The sequence below is a fragment of the Aethalodelphis obliquidens genome, unplaced genomic scaffold (assembly GCF_003676395.1).
Source record: "Aethalodelphis obliquidens isolate GAN/ISIS:26980383/991018 unplaced genomic scaffold, ASM367639v1 scaffold45, whole genome shotgun sequence".
NCBI lineage: Eukaryota > Metazoa > Chordata > Mammalia > Artiodactyla > Delphinidae > Aethalodelphis > Aethalodelphis obliquidens.
Genome location: NW_020837989.1, coordinates 10,997,995 through 11,021,667, shown reverse-complemented (window position 1 = coordinate 11,021,667; position 23,673 = coordinate 10,997,995). Strand labels below are relative to the sequence as shown.

At 39.4% G+C, this 23,673-nt stretch overlaps 1 protein-coding gene across 1 annotated transcript in view; it reads left to right on the top strand.

Annotated features, from left to right (window-relative positions):
• The window catches only part of STK32A (serine/threonine kinase 32A), a 120,926-nt gene that overhangs the window by 23,468 nt on the left and 73,785 nt on the right, over positions 1-23,673 (top strand). Inside the window, exons 3-4 of the mRNA XM_027081695.1 lie at positions 10,689-10,744; positions 11,814-11,965. Of these exons, the coding sequence (XP_026937496.1) occupies positions 10,689-10,744; positions 11,814-11,965 (208 nt within the window). The remainder of the gene's footprint in view (positions 1-10,688; positions 10,745-11,813; positions 11,966-23,673) is intronic.

The following is a 23,673-nucleotide window of genomic DNA, read 5'->3' as shown; positions in this document are numbered from 1 at the left end:
AAGCACTGTTCTGGGCTGATACCACAGTGACTCATCCAGTAACGATAGCGAAAACAGTAATAATGATACTTTTATTGAGTTCTAACTAAAAACTCTTGATAAGCACCTTTGATATGCCTTATTTCACCTAGTCCTCCTAATAACCTTAGAAGGGATACTAAATGCAATCAGTTTTACAGAGAAGGAAATTTAAACTCAGAGAAGTTAACTAATTTAAAGTCCATAGCTAGTAAGCAGGGCAACCCAAACCCAAACCCTGAATTTCATGCTCATAACCACCATATTGTATCGCAAAACTTCCAGGACTCATCTGTACTATTAAGATCAACAAACCTGGAGCCACACATCGTCAGTTTCAAGTCCAAGCACCACCCCTGGGAGATTTAACTTTTTTGAGTCTCTGTAACTCATCCACAAAGCAGCAATAATATGACAACCTTATGGTGTTTTGGTAAGGATTAATTAGGATAATGTTTATAAAGCACTGGATCAGTGCCTATACAATGGGTGCACCTAATAGATAATGAGTATAATTATCAACTTTGACCTAAGATGTGGCACAGTGCAGGCAACAGAGGCCTATTCATTATTTATAGACACGATTATTAATTCGCTTCCAATTCATGGGGATGGGGGCAGAGGTAGAAGGGGAGGTCTGAGGCCTTGGAAATCAAATTAAGAAAACTATTTATTGAGAGCCTCATCACACTAGGGTTTGAGTCGTTCAGGAAGTACATCCTCCCTGCGCGCCACTGCTTGGTCACTTGTTCAACTCTTACCCTTTCTGTGAGGCCCAGATGAGATGCTGCCCTTCCCTGAAGCTCTTTTCATCTTCTACCGTAGGAAGAAATTTCTCCCACCTTAGAACTCCCATGGTTTTTAGTGAACAAAACAGTGGTTCGTAAATAAAGCCCTGCAGACTGGTTCCGGGAAGTTTCCATCAAAATCTTAGGTCCAGCCTCCAGAGTCTGATTCAGATGAGGCCCATGTAACTGCATCTTTAAAACAGTGGGGTTTTTGGGGGGTTTTTTGCGGTACGCGGGCCTCTCACTGTTGTGGCCTCTCCCGTCGCGGAGCACAGGCTCCGGACGCGCAGGCTTAGCGGCCATGGCTCACGGGCCCAGCCGCTCCGCAGCATGTGGCATCTTCCCGGACCGGGGCATGAACCCGTGTCCCCTGCATCGGCAGGCGGACTCTCAGCCACTGCGCCACCAGGGAAGCCCTGAAACAGTGTTTTGTGTGATTTTGGTGGGCAGACATATTTGGGAATCACTGTAGGACAACATGAGGCTCTCAGTACATATGCATTCCTTCACACTGCAGTCATGTATGTGTAGGTTTCATTTCTTTTCCTTGGAGATTATCTTTCTGATACTCCAATTCAATGTAGGGATAAAAATAAGAAAAAATAGAAAGAGGAAGTCCCTTGTAACATTTTTCTCAGGTCCTAATCACCTCCTCTAAGATGTTTTACTGCATTTCCTGGACAGCTGTTCCTGCTGTATGTTCCCATGACGCTCTGATTTTCTCCCTACAGCAGTGGAGCTTGTGTTAGTTGGAACTTGAATGAGTTTTGCTAAAAACATAAAACTTTAAAAATTATTGGAAGAATATCAGGGTGCCTGCAGAGTAATCAAGATAGGCCCTATCTGAATAGGAAGCCGCACACTTTAATGCTATCAGGGATCCCTTTTTATCGTGCAAGTCCACTTTATTCCATGTGTTGGTTTCATTTCCTGGGACCTACCGACCTGCTTTTTCTCCATTTGGCCAGTTCTGTTCTCATGTTCAGACAGCTTTGTGATAGCGGGGAAGCATGCATTTGCAGATCAGAAAACCCTGCATGTAGAGTATATAGATTGGAATGACTCAGGTCACAGTCCCACTCCCAGACCAGGGCTTCTGGCAAAGGGTGGGGGACATGATGAGTGACAGATACCAGTGACCGCACATGGTTGGTGGGATCAGTGTTATAAGACAGGATCCATGAAAAAAAAGATCTTGCTGAAGAAGACAAGCCAGAAAGATGGACACTGTTGTGAGACAAGTCTTTCCCTGACTCCGTGCTGCATATAGTACTTTCTCGGGTACAATTATCTACATTTAATGGGCTGCAGCAGAGAACAGCGTTTGAGGACAGCTCCGGACTTCACCCCTTGGAGCTGCCCCTTGTTTACACTGTGGCCTTGAGAAAATTACTTCATTACTCTGGGCTGCAGTTTGCTCAGCTTAAAACAATGGCAATAATAGTAGTACTATTTCATCGGATTGATGGAAAATTGAGATAATATATCTATATAACATGCTTAGACTAATACCTGATATTCCTTACAAAAAGATATTAGCTATTATTAATTATTCTGGTGTCCCACTAGACTGTCAGCCCCAGGAAGGTAGGCAACCTTGGCTTTCTTTCTCCGCAGCACAGAGCACAATGCCTGGTTGTTACTGCGTGAGCCATCAGTACAGCTTTGCTGTCGGTGAACGCAGACCAAGTTCAGTGAGCATCATCTGCACCTTTACTCCACCTAAGTGTCTATTCTGCTGTAGTGGGGGGAGGAATTACACACACTTACGCGCGCGCGCGCACACACACACACACACACACACACACACTTCCTGAACTGGAGTGAAGAAGGGGCACATGGGGCCAGCTAAGCCATTACTGTCTCCATGTGGAATTGACTCTGCCTTTAGAGAACCACAGCCAACCCCAGTGTCATGTTTAAGCAACCAATGTGTGTAACGTATCAGTTGGGACCAAACAGCACTGGAATTTAACATCGTGCTGTATAAGTAAAGTGTTTACTAAATAAATTGCCAACATAAGCAAGATATGGAGAGCCTGCTTCAAGAGGATATTTCCCAAAGCACTTAGAAGTATCCCCTTATTAACAATCACATTGGCATGATGGCATGCAAGGAAATGATTGATTGTTTGGGCTTTTAATTTAAGCAGTAGCAGGAGTTTTTAGAATTGTTGGAATTTGGAAACTTTTTTGCTCTGTGTATCTTGGATAGATATAACCTTAGAATAAATTATGTTGTATTTTAGAAATGTCAAAAGCTATTGATTTAAAATCCAAGTACATGCTTTTAACAACAACAACAACAAAAAGCCTTTTTTAAAAAGACTTAAGTCCAGAGGGACAAAAAGGGAAAGATGGATACATTTGACCATATAAAATTTGACTATAAAATATAAATTTAACACTTAAGTTTTCTACCTTATTAAAAAGGTTTTAAAGTCAAAAGCCAAATGGGCAGCCTAGAAAAATATTTCCGAGATGTACTAAGAGAAAGTTAATTTACTTAACATTTTAAATGCATTTGCAAATCCATAAGAATAACTCATTAGAAACAGGCAAAATATATGAATAGGCAGTTCTTTGAAAAAATAAATGTACAAAGATATGAGACTTTACTCATTAAAGAAATACAGCTGACCTTTGAACAGCAATTGTGTGGTCCACTAATTTTGTAAAATAAATACGTACTACGGTAACTACAGTAGTACACAATCTACCTTGGATTAAATCCGCAGATACGAAAACACAGATACAGAGGAACCTCAGATTTGGAAGGCTGACTATAAATTACATGTGGATTTTTGCTGAGAGCAGGGCTGGCACCCCTAACCCCCTACATTGTTCAAGGGTCAACTGTATAAAGTAAATAATTCAATTTTTTTTCACTTGTCAGATAAAGGACAGTTGATGTGATAGTGTTGGCAGGGTGGTGGACAAAATGTCACTCTCACACGTTGCTGGAAGGAGATTGGGTGCAACATCTTTGGAGGGCTGTTGACAATATCCGTTAAATTGGAAAATCCACATAATCTTTGTCCCAGTAGTTCTACTTTTATAAAGTTAGCCTACAACACATGTACATAAGCTGATCAAGGATGTTTATGGTAGTATTGTAGGAAATAGCAGATAATTAAATCATCTTTGAACGTCCATCAACAGGCTAAATATTTTATGGTATATTTATGCAATAAAGCATAAAGGAGCTATTTAAAATAATTAGATATAGAGCTATATGTAATGGTATAATTATGTAGAAAGGGCTTATAATCTCTGTTCCTACAGGAATGCTAGTACCTTGCTATTGCTGTCAAAAGGGAATACATATAATATGCAGGAAAAAATCTCTTAAAGGATACAGAAGAAATGGTTAATAGTGGTTGCCTTCTAGGAATAGAACTAAAATTTTGCAATGGGAAGAAGACTTAATTTTCTCTGAATAATTGTACTTTTTTTATCATTTGTAACTTTTAGCTTTCAGTGGGCCAGACATTATACTTCTGGTTTATAGCATGTCATCTTCAAAACCACTGGCGAGTCAAGTTTAATTAGCTCTGTTCTACAGATGGGGACCTTATGATTTGAAAAGATGGAGTAACTTATCTAGGGTCCCACCACTGGTGTCCTTGTTCTCTCATCAATAGAAAGGTTTACAGAAATATCAAGGAGTGCGGTTCTCAGTGATCTCACGTATGTTCATGATTCCATACTTAGGAAGGCTGAAATATTTTTAAAGAAAAAATAAAATATTTTCTAAATATTTTTACCTCAAAAGTAGAAAAAAGAATGGATTTTCTGCTTTACTTTCTAGAATGCTCTTCTCCCAAATTCCAACTGTCAGGGTGGTATAACAAAGTCTAAAAAGTGTTTCCCCTCTTCTTTCCCTCAACACTGTTTACTGACCACAATGTTTAGACTGGGGAGATACAAAGGGATACTGGGGAGAACAAGAGATACTGGGGAGAACAAAGGAAATAAAGAGCATCAGGCCTGAATCCCACCATCAGTACGCTTCCGTTTAGGGAAAGACTTGGGAAAGCCTGACTTGTGATTCTAGAAGGATAGACAAAGAAGTTCCACCTTGCTTCTCCTGATTCTACCTCTGGAATGGGTGGACAGCTATAGAGATTAACAATGTGGGTGCAGGATCAGAAAGGTGTATATGAATTTACATGAAGGTGGATTTATTCTATCCACTCCTCCACTCAAGTGTTGGGTGTGGCTTTGTGACAACAGTCAACTGCTGTCCCCTCAGTTGGTCTTACTGTCCATGTGACTTATAAATTCAAGCCTACCAAAGAGCTGAGGGTGATTTTAGTGCTTAAACATTTGTTTTTCATACAATAGCCCCTAAATGCAATTCCTTGGGTGCTCACACAAGGAAAACAAAACTGAATTGGACTTTGACAGTTTGTCTTGGTCTTCAAATGGGGTACCTTCTCCAAGGATTTACATGTGTAGTTTTTACTGAACAGGTTTTGCCTTACTTTCTGACTTACGAACCTAACCCCAAGATGAGTGAGTCACAATACTAGTTGTAATCATGGCCAATTATTTAATCTCTCTGAGGCTGAACACGCCTATCTGTAAAAGCCGTAAGGTTATTGAGAGAATACAAAGGAAACATACATAAACAGACCTCCAATGCCTATAGAATTTCTGTGTCTGGTTGATTAGTGGAGAATGTGCACCTATCCAAAAGAAAAACTCTAAAATAAGTCCTTTTAAGATACTTAGTTTTAAAAATAAATAAAAATATTCCGTGGGATCTCATAACGTTAGGATCTGTTCAGCTTTGTCTATTAACCTGATATATCTCCAGGCAGCCTTAAGAATACTGTACGTACTGACATGATGGTTGCTAAGACTGAGGTGAGAAGACCTGTGTGAAAGCAAGACTGAGGCAGAGAGGAAGGTGCCGGAGGTTGAGCTGCTGTTGCCTGTTTGTTTCCCCGCAGGCCGCATTCCCTGGCCCAGACCTATCAGTGTAAGTGAGAACCAGATTCTGTCTCTCCCTACACTCAACCATGACCTTCAAAACCCCACAAAGACCCAGGGTCTAACAGGGTCTCCAGGAGACCCTTTTTTTCTTCTTGGCACCAGAGCTTCTCCAGGAACCAGAAGGAAAGTTTTAGAACATGATACAAGGACAAGACACAAGAAGAAGCCACAACAAAGGTTAACTTTGCTTCAGAGATTGAAGAAAACACTGCTGCAAGGCCACCACACCACAGACTGCAAAGCCCAGATGTGTAGAAATGACACTGACAGCTGCCATTTACTTCCGTGTTGCCTGCTAATATCCAGGTGTCATGATAGCAGCTTACTATGGTATTTGCTGGGAGCTCTGAATTAGCCTATTCCCTAAGCAGTAGTCGTAGTACTAGTAAAAGTAGTTTGTTCCAGTTCATATTCTAAGTACTTTACATATGTTAACACATTTCATTTTGCTGTAAACCCTATGATGTATATATTATTTTGATCCCTATTTTATCAATGAAGATACAGAGCATGGAAATAAATCGACAGGAAAAAAAAATTGCCAGGATTACACAAGTATTCATTGTAGGAGCTGGAATTTGAACTCAGGTAGTCTGTCTCCACAGACAGTGCTCTTAATCTCAGGGGCTGGTAAATTTTTTGTAAAGGGCCAGCTAGTAAATATTATGGCATCGATTTTCATATGGTCTCTATTGCATATTCTTTATTGTTTTTTTTAAAATCCTTTAAAAATGTAAAACCAATCTTAGCTCACAGGAGGCACAAATACAGGCAGCAGGCCCATTTTGCCTGTGGGCCATATGTAATCTGCTGGTTAATACTGCACAGGGTGATCAAAGGTTTAAGCACACAGTGGGTGTGCTATTGCATACTCCCCTTAGGCAAAGCCTATATGCCTGTAATATAATTGGTTTTCCGTTGACAAAATAATCCACAGTTCTGACTTCATCTCTCTCTCTCATTTTGTCTGAATTGATGAGGTTTGGTTGCCTTTTCAATCAGCCTTCCTCCAAACTAGTGTTGCTGTTGTTGGACATTTAAGAAGGGACCGTAAGGATGGAATAAGAGCTTATTTTTCAGTCACTTTCAGCGTGTCATCGGCTTTCTCTCCAGGATGTATTATTATACAGGGAAGTGACCTTAGGCACTATGGCATTGGACTGGAGTTGGATCTTTCTTTGACTGACTAGAAACAAAGGCATAAATAAGATGTAGTATCTCTAAAACCTTAAGGTTGCCACTTTTCTGGGACCTAACCTGACATTAATTAAGGCAGTTCTGCTAGTAGAAATTTATCAGCAACCTGGCATCTAATCCTTTATCATTTTCATTAAAGCTTAAAATGGCTTATAAAGAGACACGGTTCGTGAAATGGATTGATATCGCAATGGAACGTCCTGCTTTCTAGGTACCTGCTATATACTTGGAGATTCAAGACATCATCACAGCATTGTAGGCTAGGCTGCTAGTGAAGAAACCACTGTGAGTTACTGGATTTGCTAAAAATGAAATAAATCTTGGTTAGTTAACACTTCCATAGTACCTAATGCATAACTCAGCCTCATGTGATGAGTGTGAGGAAATCATTGCATTGGTTATTTCAGTTTGAAACTTAAGAAAAAACTTACAAAAGTGTTCTTCAAGTTATTTTGACCACAACTCATAGTAAAATATAGACTAAAAGAATCCTCATGGTACAGTACACGTCTATCTACACACAGATGTAAACTGAAACAAAAGTTTCAGAGTCAATACTACTCTAACTACATTTGAGACATTTCTGATATTTTATTATCTATTCCATTCCATTAAATTTTTTAATGTTCTTTATTACAACTAAATTTATTTCATAATTTATTAATGGGTCTTGACTCAGTTTACAAAACACTTCCCTAGAAGACCCACATTCTCACACTGCTCTGGTTTACAAGAAGCAACTGTTTGGGGGTTCTTCTGTATCTTTACATCTTACTTTATTTGTTGAGAACCAGATTTATGTGAGATTTACATGTAAATCACTGTACCAGGCTCTATGGGAAGTGCAAAGAGATGTCTTCAACTACCCCAAGCCAGGAATTTTCTGAGTTGCCAGGAAAACACAGGTGAACAAAGCAACATATAATCTCTGCCCTCATAGAGTTTATGATCTAGTGAATGAAAGAAACTCAGAACTCAAGGAGTTCGGGAAGACAACATAGTCAAATGAATGACTTAAGTAAGTAAATTGTTTTATTAGCATTTTTCTGGATAAAAAGTATTTCTTTATCTAGCAGGGTCAGTCCCATTTTTACAGATGAGAAAATGGAGACTCAGAATCTGTCATTTAGGCTTAAAGACTTAAATATAAGACATGACACCATAAAACGCCTAGAATAGAACATAGGCAAAACATTCTCTGACATAAATTGTACCAATGTTTTCTTAGGTCAGTCTCCCAAAGCAATAGAAATAAAAGCAAAAATAAACAAATGGGACCTAATAAAATTTATAAGCCTTTGCACAGCAAAGGAAACCATAAACAAAAAGACAACCTATGGACTGGGAGAAAATATTTGCAAATGATGTGAGAGACAAGGGCTTAATTTCCAAAATATACAAACAGCTCATACAACTCAACAACAAAAAAAAACCAAACAACCCAATCGAAAAATGGGCAGAAAACCTACATAGACATTTCTCCAAAGAAGAAATACAGATGGCGAATAGGCACATGAAAAGATGCTGAACATCACTAATTATTAGAGAAATGCAAATCAAATCTGCAGTGAGGTACCACCTCACATCAGGCAGAAAGGACATCATTACAAATGTTGGATAGGGTGTGGAGAAAAGGGAACCCTCTTACACTGTTGGTGGGAATGTAAATTGGTGCAGCCACTATGAAGAACAGTATGGGGGTTCCTCAAAAAACTAAAAATAGAGTTGCCATATGATCCAGCAATCCCAGTCCTGGGCATATAGCCAGACAAAACTATAATTCAAAAAGATACGTGCACCCCTATGTCCATAGCCACATTATTTACAATAGCCAAGACATGGAAGCACCCTAAATGTCCATCGACAGAGGAATGGATAAAGAAGACATGGTATATATACAATGGAATATTACTCGGACATAAAAAAGAATGAAATAATGCCATTTGCAGCAACATGGATGGACCTAGAGATTATCATACTAAGTGAAGTAAGCCAGACAGAGAAAGACAAATATCATATGATATCACTTATAGGTGGAATCTAAAAAAATGATACAAATGAACTTATCTACGAGACAGAAAAGACTCAGTTCTAGAGAACAGACTTGTGGTTGCCAAGGGGAAGGGGTGAGTGGGGGAGGGAAGGACTGGGAGTTTGGGATTAGCAGATACAAACTATTATATACAGGATGGGTAAACAACAAGGTCCTACTATAGAGCACAGGGAACTGTATTCGATATCCTGTGATAAAACCATAATGGAAAAGAATATGAAAAAGAATATACATATATGTATAACTGAATCACTTTACTTTACAGGAGAAATTAACATAACATTGTAAATCAACTATACTTCAATAAAATTTAAAAAAAGAATCTGTCATTTACCAGAATTACATCATTGTTTACAGGCCAAATCCAGGATTATTTGTAATAGACATGCTGCCTCACATGATTAAATGTTTTGGTTTTTTTTTTTGAAATAAAGTGGGTTGGGAGTTTAAAAGAAGTGGTGATTAAGTCACGTTATAAAAATGTTTTCACCTTGAGAAAGCTTGGAAGATGAGAGGTCCCATTACTCATCTCTCTTTCCTTCAGAAGGAGCTAATCTGATAATTTTTGAAATCGACAAATTATGTCTTTTAAAGAGAAGAATGGCACCTTCTTGTACTTTGCAATCTTTTCTGATTAAGTTCTTAAAATCCCTCATTTGGAATTTTACTCATCTAAACCCTTATTTCAAAAACCAGGAAAGAAAGTGGGACATTTTCTGCAGATCATCAAGGAAAGGAACCAAAGAATGTCACCTGTCTGGGAGAATCTAGGCTTTGTTCTTCTCTTCACCAAGCATTTCTTGAGCATTTACCCAAGAGACCATGCTATCTATACATTAAACATCTACTGCTCCTAGGAAGGAGTGAACATGTTATTATTTTTTAATTGATGTATAGTTGATTTAAAATGTATTAGTTTCCGGTATATAGCACAGTGATTCAATATTTTTATAGATTATATTCCATTTAAAGTTTAGGAGTGGAAATTTTTAAATGGCAGATGGAAAAGATCATCTCAACTTCAAATGAAGTGTATAAAATAGACTTTTATACTCATAATCATCCTCTTCTCTTAGATATCTGTGCCTTGGGGATCAACTCATTCTGTAAACTTACATGTGTAATAGTTTCTTACTTGGGAAAATTGAGATCATTTGGATACACTAAAGAGCGGTTTTAGTGAGAAAACAGACAAGGAGAAGATTTTTAAAGTGCCAACCCTTAGTAGAATTCTATGCACAGAGGACCAGGTCTCTGGCCACCTATGTGAAACCCTGTTATATCCACTTAGAGCCCAACAACTTCTCTCTTTCTTAACGTTCACCAAGAGTTTTAATTGTCCACTCATTTTGTGACTATTTAATCCGTAAGAGTCTCTCTGGGGAGACTTCACTAGACTACAGTCTCCATAAAAGTAGAGATTTTATTTCTACTCTATTACTACTATATCCCCCAGTACTAAGCAATGTGATTAAGTGTTAAAGAAATGTCTATTGGATGAATGAATGGTCATGTTAAGGAATGCTGTTTTAAATACAGTACTTAGGTTTAGTTCAATCTTTATATATTATTCATTAGCTACTAAAAGAGCACCTGAATCACTCATGATGTTCTTTTTGTTTGTTTTACAGTCAACTTTGACCACTTTGAAATTTTAAGAGCCATTGGAAAAGGCAGTTTTGGGAAGGTGAGAACCAAAATGATTAACCAATAATGGGGTATGTAGCTCAGAGAACAGAGAGCCCAAGAAGGTTCAGATTAGTTACTGGGACCACAGTAAATGATAATTCAGAGATGTTTTCATAATGGGTTTTTATAAAATTATTACCACAGTTTGAGCAAAGTATGAGACAGGCAGCTACATAATGAACATGTATGTTCTCAGAATTATCTCAAAGTCAAATCAGTTTACTCACTAGAGTTGGAGGCTTTCTCTACACTAATGGGGAGAGTAAGATTTCATAATCATTTGCAAGTTGTACCAGTACATTCAGTAACAGTTGTCTTGTCAGTATAAGAATTAAATCTTTTCATGTGGGAAAGAAGCCACCTGATTTCTGTTTTCCCCAATTGTACCACAGTTTTATTTTTAAAAAACCTACCACAAAAATCCTACCATAAAATTCATACACATTCAGTCCAATTCTTTGTAAGAATCTTCTAGATTCATATCCTGATTACTATTGTGTCTTGTGGAAACATACTTTAACAGAATACCTCATATTTCATAGTGAACTTGCATTTTAGAATCCTCTGCTGTCGACTTTATCAGGCATTATATGAACCTCTAAAAGAGTTTCACAAACATGCACATCACGCTTCGTGTTTATCCCCATGCTTCAAGTCCTTTTTGGTTGTATCACCTGTGGCTGTCAACAGAAATTCTCGCACAATATTGTTCATCTTGACAGTTTAGTCATGCCTATTTTGGTCACTAAAAAGCAGAATAAGGATGCTGTTAGTTATTGGAAGATTCCTGACATGGAGGCAGCTATTTTCCCCAAAATGCTGTCTTAAAAATCCCCAAAAGCAAAAACAGGCAAACTTGTTTGAGAAGGCAGAGATTTAGAAATCGACTTGGTACAGGGGAAGAAAGTGAAATTTTTTACTCTGAAATCAGAGCTAAGTGGCAACTTCAACATCAGAGAATTTGCAAGTGATGGGGCCTCCATGCTGTGATAAACGGTCTTGTTCTGTCTCATTCCCGTGATCCATCATCTCCCTAATCACTTTCTCACTCTGGTTGGCACCATTAGGTCTGCATCGTACAGAAGAACGATACCAAGAAGATGTATGCGATGAAGTACATGAACAAACAAAAGTGTGTGGAGCGCAATGAAGTGAGGAATGTCTTCAAGGAGCTCCAGATCATGCAGGGGCTGGAGCATCCTTTCCTGGTTAATTTGTGGTAAGTGGTTTTCTTGGACCTCTGAATGGGACACTCCTACCTTCACCCACAAATCCTCTTACATAAACACATCCTGATTTCTACATGTGCATTGGCAAAACCCTCATTGGTATCTTCCTCGGGACTTTCGTTCGCCTTGGCTTCTTTGACTTTATAAAGAAACAAAAATGTTATATTATCACCAGTAAATACTGCTCAGTTCAGTTGCCATTATTTCCCCTTGTCCTTGAGGTCAGTATTTTTTTTAAAGCATTGTCATTCAATAGGCTGGCAAGGAATGAGTTCAGATGTCTTCTCACTCATTAGGTCTTTTTCCCCCTTACTCGTGGGGCAGGGACTTGGAGAGCAAAGTACGGCATCACTGGCAGAGATGAGGTTGACTGTTAGGACTTGTACAAAACACTTTCTTCTTAAAGTGATTGGCAATCAACCTTTTTTCCTTGCAGCATACTCCTTAAGCAGCCACATATATACCTGTGAGTTGGAAAAGGACGGGTGCTGCCTTTCTCACCAAATAGACTTTAACACAACCGGAGCTAATTTATGTCAGTAGCTAGACATTAAATGACTGATCTGCTCTCAAAGCCATTATCATAATCCAAGCCTTAGGAGACAGCGGAGACGCTTGCATTATCTACTGCTTCCTGCTCTCTTCCTACCCATGGAGGTCTCTATGTGGCTGGCTCATTTTGCTCTACATTTTAATGCATCCATTATGTTAAGAGCCAGTTCTTAAAGCTAATTCAGTATGACTGTTATTTAAATATGTATACCAAGCAGTTCTTACTTACTAGCAAAGGGAAAAAAAAAAAAGAGATCTCTGTTCAGAGAATACTAATGGAAAAATCATCGAAATGTCACTGTGTGTTTAGGGAGATTCTCTAGAGGAATCAGTGCATAAAACCTGTCTCCCTCCATCTTTAATTTATACAGTTCACTTAATACACAATTTGCTTGAAGACTCTATGCCACAGTTGAAAAGAAGATGGTTCTGTGTGACTTGGAAATAGGTCTGTTAGAGTGTATGCACTGTTCAGACATGGGGAAGCTCATTTTGGCCCAGCCTCGGTGTATTTAATCAGTATTTTACAATGGCCTCTTCACAATGCTGCCATGTGAAGAGTTAAATGGATGCAGCTCTTTCTTCCCCGTCCTTAGCAATCATCAAATTGCCTTTTTTTCCCTCTCTTCACAATGATGATCCTCCCTTTGTTCAAACTCACACTGTCCTCCTTCAAAAGTTCAACCAAACTAATTTTCTTCTTTTAAGACCAGGAAACCTTTGTAAGGGCACATGTACCATTTTGCCCTCTCATGCTTGTCTGTCATCCCTGAGCAGGCCACGTTGATTTCATTCTATTCCCTTTTTTTTTTTTTTTTTAATAACATGAGTGTTGTGAGACTTTAAGCTGGCCAAAGAGTATAGATTTTGCTACTTGCTCACTTGGTTTCACTCCAGACATCATTCTCTTGTCTGTGCATCCTGACTTGGCAATAACAGGACATATATCCTATTCTACCCTTCTTCTCACTTCTGACACTGAATCTTACAGCAGAATCCTGGGCACCATTAACATGATAGAAGAGAGAGAAGAGACAGCTCCACCCCCATGACTCTAATACCACATTCAGAACTGGAAACTGATAAGGGACATTCCCAAAGGTACAGCAGAAACCCCTTTGTCTTGCAAACCTTGAGATAAAAGTCTTCAGACTTCAGCATTTTTCTCCTTCTAATAAATGCTTTCTGCCTTACTCAGTACAGCATAGTAAATATAAGTGATCTTTCCACAACTATTAAGCACCTTGCAGTGCTTCAGGAGATGTGACTGTAATTTACTTTATCATTTTTAAGTCCCATTGTTATAAGATACGCTTAATGTGTGTAATTCGGGTTGTTTCTATGAGTGAAGTATAATCAAGTGCTCTGCCCGGTGCCCAGCACATAGTAAGCATCTTACAAACGGTAGCTCTTAATTTCCTTGCTCCATTAAGGCATAGCATTCTCAAGTGCCCATCACTGGTGGCCAGTGTGGAACTCCAAAAGACAAATCTGAAGGGTGCTTGGTCCCAAGACATCCTGGCAAGCTGTGTGTGGTGAAGGAAGGGGGGAAGAGCCTTCAACTCATTCCCTGTAAGAGCTTATGTTTGTTTTGTCTTCCACCTGCATTCTGCAAATCAAAGAAAAGATTCCCTGTGTATTATGTACAATTGAATCAAGATTTTTCTATCCTGGGTTTAACTAGACTGAGCTTTGTATCCCCAAAACTTCAGGAGCCGATTTTCTAAGGAAGCATTGTATGATTAACAAAATAATAGTAACATTTTTTAGACACTCATGTACTTCTGTACCCATTCATGTACTCTCTTTTGCTGATACGTTGTGTTGGCCTGCCAATATTGCTTTTAATAATAATCTTCTCAGGGATGCTCAAAATGTCCTCTGGGGATGTGTTCAGAAAATTCTGGTTTTCAGGTTGAAGGAAAACACAAATTGTTTCTCTTTCAAGCAGGTTTTACACTAACGTTAAGACGTTGGTTTATGACTATATTGGTATAAACACAGACACATATGATCTTTGAAAACTTTTCTGCTCATTGCAAGTTGAAAAACAGAAAATCACATAGAGAACTGAAAATTCTCCAATAATCCTATCACCTTGAAACCACTCCTAACAGTGTGGACTTTCCAGTAAAATGTCTGCATCTGATTATGCATGAGTCCCATTCATTCCTTCATTCATGTATATATTTCCGGAGCATCACGATTTATAATCAGGGTTGCCAGATAAAATACAGGATGCATAATTAGATTTGAATTTCAGGTAAATAACCAATAACTTTTAGTATATGTCCCAAGGATCACACAGGACATATTTTAAGTAAAAATTACTCATTATGTGAATTTCTAATTTGTGGGCATGTTGTATTTTTATTTGCTCAACCTGGGGACCCTAACTGTAACAGAGGCCCGTACCGTGGGGACGCAGTACTGAGCACAAATAGCGCGTGAATATATCAACTATGAGAAGTGCATGAAGGAACTAAGTAGAAAGAGGGGTGTGGGTGGTATGTTTTGAGGGTTTTCAGGGAAGGAAGGTCACTAGTCTGGGAGCATCAGTGTTAAGGGTGGAAGAACCTTCTGAATTAAAATTCAGCCTCTCCAGACCTCTCCAGACCTGGCCCGACTCAGAACACAGTTATCAGATAAAGGCCATGTTATAAAGTGAAGGCTGCCCGACAGGGCTGACATCCAAGAAAAGCAAATACAATCTTCCTGCGAGCCCCTCCCTGAGGGCCTCTAAACAAAGCCCTGGCAACCCACAGCCCGCAAAACAAGCGCCTGAGTCCTGCCCGGCACAGCCGATCCCCAGGCGGCTTTTGTTCACTGAGATTAAGCCTGCAGCTGCGCACAGCCACTCAGGGCTCCGCGCTCTCCTCACCCGCGTCTCCCGTTCCTCCCGTCCCGTGAACCCCAAGGGTCCTCGTGTGATTTCAGAAAATGAGAAGATGCGACTGTCTGTGTTAAATGAAAAGGACCATGGGTACTGGGAGTGCGAAAAGGGAGCCCCGTGAGATAGCTCAACACAGTCACATAAATGAGTTCCCTGGAAGCAACCTCTATCATCTGTGACTCAGAGTGCCAGCACCTCTTCACGCAATCAGAGACCTTTGAGAACTCAGGGCAGCCTTCAGAGTCCCAGCATCAACCATAATAGCTTCTATTACTTTGGGTTTTACATATATGTTCTCATGTATTCATCCCAACAACCTACGTGGATGGGGATTATTCCCATTTTACACCTGAAGAAACTGAGGCTCAGAGAGGTTACACCATTTCCCCAGAGTCACACAGCCAGGACCCAAACCCAGGAATCCTGATTTCAAAGACCCTGCTCTTCCTGCTATCCTCTATCCTCCCCCACAGATGTCCTGTGAGACTCTCTTACAAAATACGTACAGAAATGCAATTTATTTGTTGATCTTTCTCCACACCCCACCAGAATACAAACTCCACGACGCAGATACGTTAGTATCTTTTGTTTACTGCCTCACTCTCCAGCTCCTACAATAGTGCCCAGCTCACAGAAAGGGCTCAATAAATATATGTTGAATGAATGAATGAACAAACGAAGTGAATTAGCAGCGGGACTAGTCTTCTGGCTCCTGGTTTTTTGCTCTTTGCCCATCATACCTCTGCCACCTCTTGCACACTCACACACAGCCCCATATAATCACGCCCATTCCAGATTCTTCGTAGGCCCTGAGGTCAGAGGGACCCGAGTTTGAATCCCCGTTTCGCCACTTGCTAACTGTGTAAACGAAGCAAGTTACATTATATGTTTTTCTTGGTTTCCTCATCTATAACTGGCAATTAGAGCAATATCCATAGCAGAAGGTACAGATACAAATAAGAACATGTATATAAGGCATCTCAAACACAGTAGATATTTAATAAATGATGGCTTTAAACAAACAACTCTGAGGCCCCTCCCAGAAATGACATGACCCCCCTGCCCCCATAGCCAGAGACGATTCTAAAGATTCTCAGGCGGACAGAGGCACCTGAACTTGAGCTGGCTTGGGCATTAGAAAGTCTTTTGTTCTAAAATTTTAACTCAAACAATTTCTTTGAATCTAAAATAAATGTCTTGATATAAAATAAGGAACTACAGCGTGTTCTAATGAAAATAACAACTACCCATATATCGTCACTCAGAATAACTGTCGTAATAGTTTTCTATTGCTGCTTTAACAAATTACCGCCCACACAAAACAACAACAAATTACCACCAACTTAGTGGCTTAAAACAACAGGAACTGAAGTAGCTGAGGTTAAAGCTATTTTCGTAATATAATGAAAACATTATTTTCCCTTTGCCCTGCATGGTTATTTGCACTGAAACTTCACAGGCAAAACTAATCAGAACAATGATTACCTATGGAATGTAGAGATTAACTAGAAGGTTGCATGTGGAAAACTTAGGGAGTGATTGAAAGATTCCATTATCTTTATTGTGGCGTTGCTCACAGGAGAGTATATATTTGTAAAAATTCATTACATTTTATACTTAATATCTGTGCATTTCACTATAATTTTCCCTCATTAAAAGAATATGGAAAAATTTTTTTTAAACACAGATGTATTATATTACAATTCTGGAGGTCAGAAGTGTAAAATCAGTCTTCCTGAGCTAAAACCAAGCTATCACAGGGCTGTGTTCCTTCTGAAGGCTCTGCGGGGAGGACTTACTTCCTTACCTTTTCCAGCTTCTCCGGGCTGCCTGCATGCCTCGGTTCATGGCTCCTTCTTCCATCTTCAAACCTCTCTCTGACCTTCTGCCTTCCTCTTTCACCTTTTAAGGACTCCTGTGATTGCATTGGGCCCACCTGGTGATGATGATTCTTGCCCAAGCTCTAGCCACTCTCCACTGGGCCCTCTTCTCAGCTAGGCCTCAACCCTACCCAATAAAGACTTGAACAAAACACTAACATCCTTTTTAACAGCTCAAGGCCTCATCCTAGGATGACCCTAGCCCACTCATAGTGCTTGCCTGAGAAAACTCAAGGCTGGAGAAAAATTCACTGTTTGCTCCACGAACACCTGAAGACAGGGCCCCTGTCTCCCAGCCACTGCGGAAGGGGAGGAGCCCAATTTCCATACACGGCGTCAGTTAACAAACCAGGCGGGATTCACGTGAACCAACCCTGCCTTCCCAGTTTTTGTAAGTTTTCACTTGCTGGCTCTTCTGAGCCCCCGCTCACCACCCTCTCTATTCCTTATTCAACAAATCAAAGTTGAGTTCAGTTCACAACTGGACTCTTTCTTTTTTTTTTACATCTTTATTAGAGTATAATTGCTTTACAATGGTGTGTTAGTTTCTGCTTTATAGCAAAGTGAATCAGTTATACATATACATGTGGACTCTTTCTATTGCAGTAGGATATTACGGACTAAACTCTCTCCTTACTACTTTAACCAGTGTCAGCTTTGTTAACTTAGGAAGAGATGTGATTAAATTAAGGATCTTGAGAAGGGGAGATTATCCTGAATTATCCAGTGTTGTCATAGGAAGAAGTTGTCCCTGATGAACCTGGATAGTTGGGGAAGAAGGAATCAGTCCCTGAAGAAGAACTTGGCAGACTACAGTGTTATCGTGTGGCCAATACATAGTACTTGTTCCATATAGTTGTTGACTGACTGACTGTTGGGCTAATGGCCAAGGAACTAGATCTTTATAATGCAGACTTATTCATTTATCCCTCAATATTACAAAGGATTCCTTAGAAATTCATTGGAAGAATATGTGGTAGCTTACATAGTATCAGAAGTAAAGCTTGAAGAAGTAGGTCTCAGGAGGGTGAGGGACAAAGGCAGTTCTGGGACTCTAGGTAGCAGGAAGTAATGGACAGAAGTGCAAAATCAGTCTTCCTGAGCTAAAACCAAGCTATCACAGGGCTGTGTTCCTTCCGAAGGCTCTAGGGGGGAGGACTTACTTCCTTACCTTTTCCAGCTTCTCCGGGCTGCCTGCATGCAGGGTATCTCAGCTGGGATGAATCAGCTCCAGCCAATTTTCTAACCTTGCATCACGGACTCAACGTTCAAAGTCCTGGGAGGGAATCCAACTGGCCTTGCTCAGAAACATGCTTACCCCTTGGCTAGAAGAAAGAGTGAAACAAATAATGACTCCTAGATTGTTGGCCGGAAAAACTTGGTGAATAATTGTGTCATTCACTGAAGAGGAGCAGATTCATTGTCAAAATCAAGAACTCTCTTTAATTAACAAGAACTCTCTGTTGACTTTGAGCTGCATCTTAGTCATGCTGTTGAATAGGCATTGAGTCTGGTGCTCAGAAGAGAAATCCAGAGTCAAAGGAGAAGTCCCACAAAACATGAATATGGGAATCATTGGCTTATAGGTGCTATTTAAATCAGAGACTTGAAGGAAGCACCTTTGGAGGGAGAATACATTAAAAAAAAGGGCTGAGGACTCAAGACCTAGAGCATTTAATACAGTAGTTCTGACAGAGGAGGAAGACTCAGGGAACTAGACAAAGAAGGTACTCCCAGGAACCTAGCCAACAAGCTAGGGGTAAATCAGGAGAGAATCCTAGAATCAAGAAAGGAAAGTGTTTCAGAAAAGAAGGCATGTAAACCATTTCAAGCGCTGCAGAGAAGTCAAGAATAAGGAGACAACTGTCCACTGACTTGGGAAGGGATAGATGTGGTGACCTTGATATGAGCCAACTCCAAATGGCTGGACAAAAGGTGGAAGGGAGTGGCTTGATCAGAGCATGGGACTGAGTAATCTTCTTTTTCAAGGGTGGAGTGCAAAGTGGTTTTGTTGTGTTTTGAGATTAATCCATGTTGTCACAAGCAGCAATAGTGTATTGTCATTTCTCTATCATAGTCCACTGTATGAATATCCCATGACTTATTTATACATCTTACTATTTTTTATTATGCAACACAATTTTTTTTTTTTTTTTTTTTGCGGTACGCGGGCCTCTCACTGTTGTGGCCTCTCCCGTCGCGGAGCACAGGCTCCGGACGCACAGGCTCAGCGGCCATGGCTCACGGGCCCAGCCGCTCCGCGGCATGTGGGATCTTCCCGGACCGGGGCACGAACCCGCATCCCCTGCATCGGCAGGCGGACTCCCAACCACCACGCCACCAGGGAAGCACTGCAACACAATTTTTAATTGAAGTATAGGTGATATACAGTGTTGTGTTATATATATATATATATCCTTTTTCAGATTCTTTTCCCTTATAGGTTATTACAAAATATTGAGTAATAGTTCCCTGTGCTCTACAGTAGGTCCTTGTTGGTTATCTATTTTATATACAGTAGTGTGTGTATATACATCTTATTACTGATGGATGTTTGGGTTGTTTCCAGTTTGAAACTTTTACAAATAGTCTTGCTGTTAACATTCTTCTTTGTATATTTTGGTAAACAAAAGTACACACATTTGGGGGCAATAAACCTAGGAATTAAATCACTGGATCCTAAGATTTATGTAGGTTTACCTGGCAAACAGTTTTCCAAAGAAGCTGTACCAATTTATATTCACATCAGCAAGATGTGAGAATTCAAGTTACTCTAAAACCTCACCAACACTTGGTATTGTCAGTTTCTTTACATATAGGTGTTCCAGTAAATGTGTTAATTGTATCTCATTTGGTTTCAGATTGAGTTTCCCTGGTGACTTAGAGTTTGGGAACATTTTTATATGCTTATTGGCCATTGGGAACCTGTTCTTGAGAAGTGCTTGAGTTTTTGGTCCATCTTTTTATGGTTTGCCTCTTTTTCTCATTGATCCGTAGAAGTTCTTTATATATTCTGTAAACAAGTCTTTTTGAGGATGTAAATTATTTGCCCAATCTGTGACTTACCTTTTCACTCTATAATGATGTTTTTTAAAATAATCATTAAAGCTTGAATTTAAATGTGGTATAATTTATCAACCTTTTCCTTTATGGGTAGTGCTTTCTGTGTCATGTTTAGGTAATCTTTGCCCATACCAATGTGAAAATATCTATCCTGTTTCCTAGAAGCTTTGTTGTTTTAGCTTTTACATTTAGATCTATATTCCAGGACCAAGATTCACTTTCTTTCCCCATATGGCTATCTAATTAACCCAACACCATTTATTGGAGCTTTTATGTTTTCCTTCCTGAATCACAGTAACACATTTGTTATTAGTCATCATATACGTGTGGGTTTCCAGACTTTGTTCTATTGATCTACTTGTGTACCTTGACACATTTATCACACTACCCTAAGGACTACAGCTTCAGACTGGTAAAAGAATTCAGTAAAATAATGCTCCTTCTTGGGCTTCCCTGGTTGAGAGTCCGCCTGCCGATGCAGGGGACACGGGTTCGTGCCCCGGTCCGGGAGGATCCCACGTGCCGCGGAGCGGCTGTGCCCGTGAGCCATGGCCGCTGAGCCTGCGCGTCCGGAGCCTGTTGCTCCGTGACGGGAGGGGCCACAGCAGTAAGAGGCCCGCGTACCGCAAAAAAAAACCCCAAAAAACCCATAATGCTCCTTCTTGATTATCTTCATTATAGTTGGACCTTTTCAATTCCATATAAATTTCATAATCAGCTTGTCAATTTGTATTTTAAAGCTGCTGTTATTTATATTGGGTTACATTGAATTTATAGACTAGTCCAGGGAGAATTAAAATATTTGAAAACTATTAAACCTTCCAATTTATCAAATACACACAGACATAATTAAGGTATCCTTTAATTTCTGTCTTTAGTTTCAGTTTTTAGTGTAGAGTTCTAGCATATTTGTCTTTAGATTTATTTCTAGGTATTTAGTGTTTTTAAATTATTATAAATAGTAATTGTTTATCAAAATTTAATTTTCTAGTAGTTTGTTGCTTGTTTACCAAAATACAGTTGATTTTCCATATTGATTTTATGTCCAATGACCTTGTTAAATTCTCTTATTCTTTCTACCAGTAGGCCTGTAGATTCTTTTGGACCTTCAATATTTACAATCATGTCATTAACTAACAGTGACATTATTAGTTCTTCCTTTCCCATCTTCTTACCTTTTACTTTCATGCCCATTGTATTTGCATTGAGAACAATGTCGAATATAGCGGACATCCTTATGTGTTTGTCCTGATTTCATGGGGAAGGTTTTAGGGATTTCAAGATTTCGTATGTTTGCTGTAAGCTCTTTGTAGATATCCATGATCACAATAAGAAAGTTTGCTTCCAGTCCTAGTTTGCTAGAAGTTTTGATCATGAACGGGTATTAAATTTTGTCAAATGGGTTTTTGTTTTATCAAGATCATTTCTATTATGTGGTGAAGTAAATTAATTGATCTGCAAATCTTAAAACAACCTTGATCCTAAGATAAACCCTAGTTGGTCATGTTCTAGTATCCTTTTGTATATATCACTAGACACTATAACACATATTTTAAGTATTTATTTTTATATATTATTTTTATTTATCAACATTTATTTTATTATGTATACTATATATATATTTTTCAAATGTGCATAAGCAAGTTTGAATGCAGAGTATGAGCCCATCAAGAGGAAGGACCTGGTAATGTAGGATAGAAAAGGGAAGATAGCTAGAGCAAGCTGCTGAATGTGGAGAGATGGATGTGATTCAGGGCACAGCTAAGTGTGCTGGCCTTAGGGAGAAGCCAGGGCACTTCTTTCACTGTACTAGGACAGAAGGCAGAGTACGTAACTGTATATATTCCTAAAGTGGTGGATTTGCTGCTGGGCAGATGAAGTAGTTCTCATGCCATTGCCTCTGTGACACATGAGTTACCAACTGAGAATGAGGAATGGGCCCAGTATAGGAAATTTTGAGGAGAAAAGCTAAGTGACTGAAAGTATAAAATCAATAGAGAATTAGGACTTTCTTAATATCTATTTGAGACTTGTGGTTAAAAATGTAAGTGAATCCAATCAGCACTGTTTGTGTTTTTTCTCCTCAGAGTGCACTTAATGGATATTAGTTTGTTTTCTGTTGCTGTTTTAAAGCATATAGGTGTGTTCAATCAGGATTGGCGTCTAGCTGGGAGAGGTATCTTCACTATGACAGAATTTGATGAATTGAAAAATATATTTGAGGGAGCAGACTCAAGAAGTAGACCCCTGGGGGAAACTTAAGGAAATCATACATTCGTGAAGTCTAAGACAGTTAATATTTTTGAGGTGTTATGCTAAAATATTACATGCATTATCTCATACATCTTCAAATACTAGTTCCTATGAAATAGGAATAGTATTTGTCCCCTTATAAATGTAAGCTGAAGATGCGAGGTTTGATTCCTTGCCAAACTACAAAACCAGAAAGTCATAGCACATCTAGATCCTACATCCCACCCCCAAATTCTTTAAAACACTTAGTGTTAACTTATATTTTATTTTAATGTTGCTTATCCATGTATCATTACTTCCAAAACTCTGAAACTGAACTTTAAAAAATTATACACCACTGCAAAATCAATTTTTAAAAATTTCAAGAGCCTTTTAGCATGATGTTTTAGAGAAACAAAATCACCACTTGCAACTTAATATATTTCAGTTTGAGATTAAAAAAAAAAAAATTATGCCTACTCCTGCTTCCCTGGTAGAGTTCCAAGGGCTGGATATCAGAACTAGAGTTGCATGGAAAGCCTCATGAGATGGGAGCAGAGACAGGAAAGATCAAAACATTTCTGAAGATGCAATTGATCTAGTTGGACTATAAACACTAGTCAGGTAATCAGAAGTGGGATGCATTACAAATGAGAGACTAGGAGAAGGGCACGGAGGGCAAAGTAAGAATCTCTGTATTTGGTAGTGGCACTGGGAAGTCCTCTGCCTGCCCTGGAATTCTGAGACAGGGGCAGCTAGGTCAGTAAGGAAATAAATTGCTTTTCTGGCTAGAGAGGCAGAGGGTTAGATGATACCATGAACCAGATGAACTTGCCCTCTCTCCACTTCATCCACTCTGGAGAAATGACCAATCAAAATGTATGACTCAGCACGTCCTGGAACCCTCTCAGCCCAGCCAGGACCTGCCCAGCCACTCTCTGAATCACAAGTGGTAATTTGTGATCCATCAGTGACCCAAACTCATCCCCTTGGATTGTCTCTCTGCTGGAAGTCTACAGTTCTCCAGAAGCACAAAAAGTGTTAACTTCTAACATTTTTTTTCTCTGGACCCCTGATA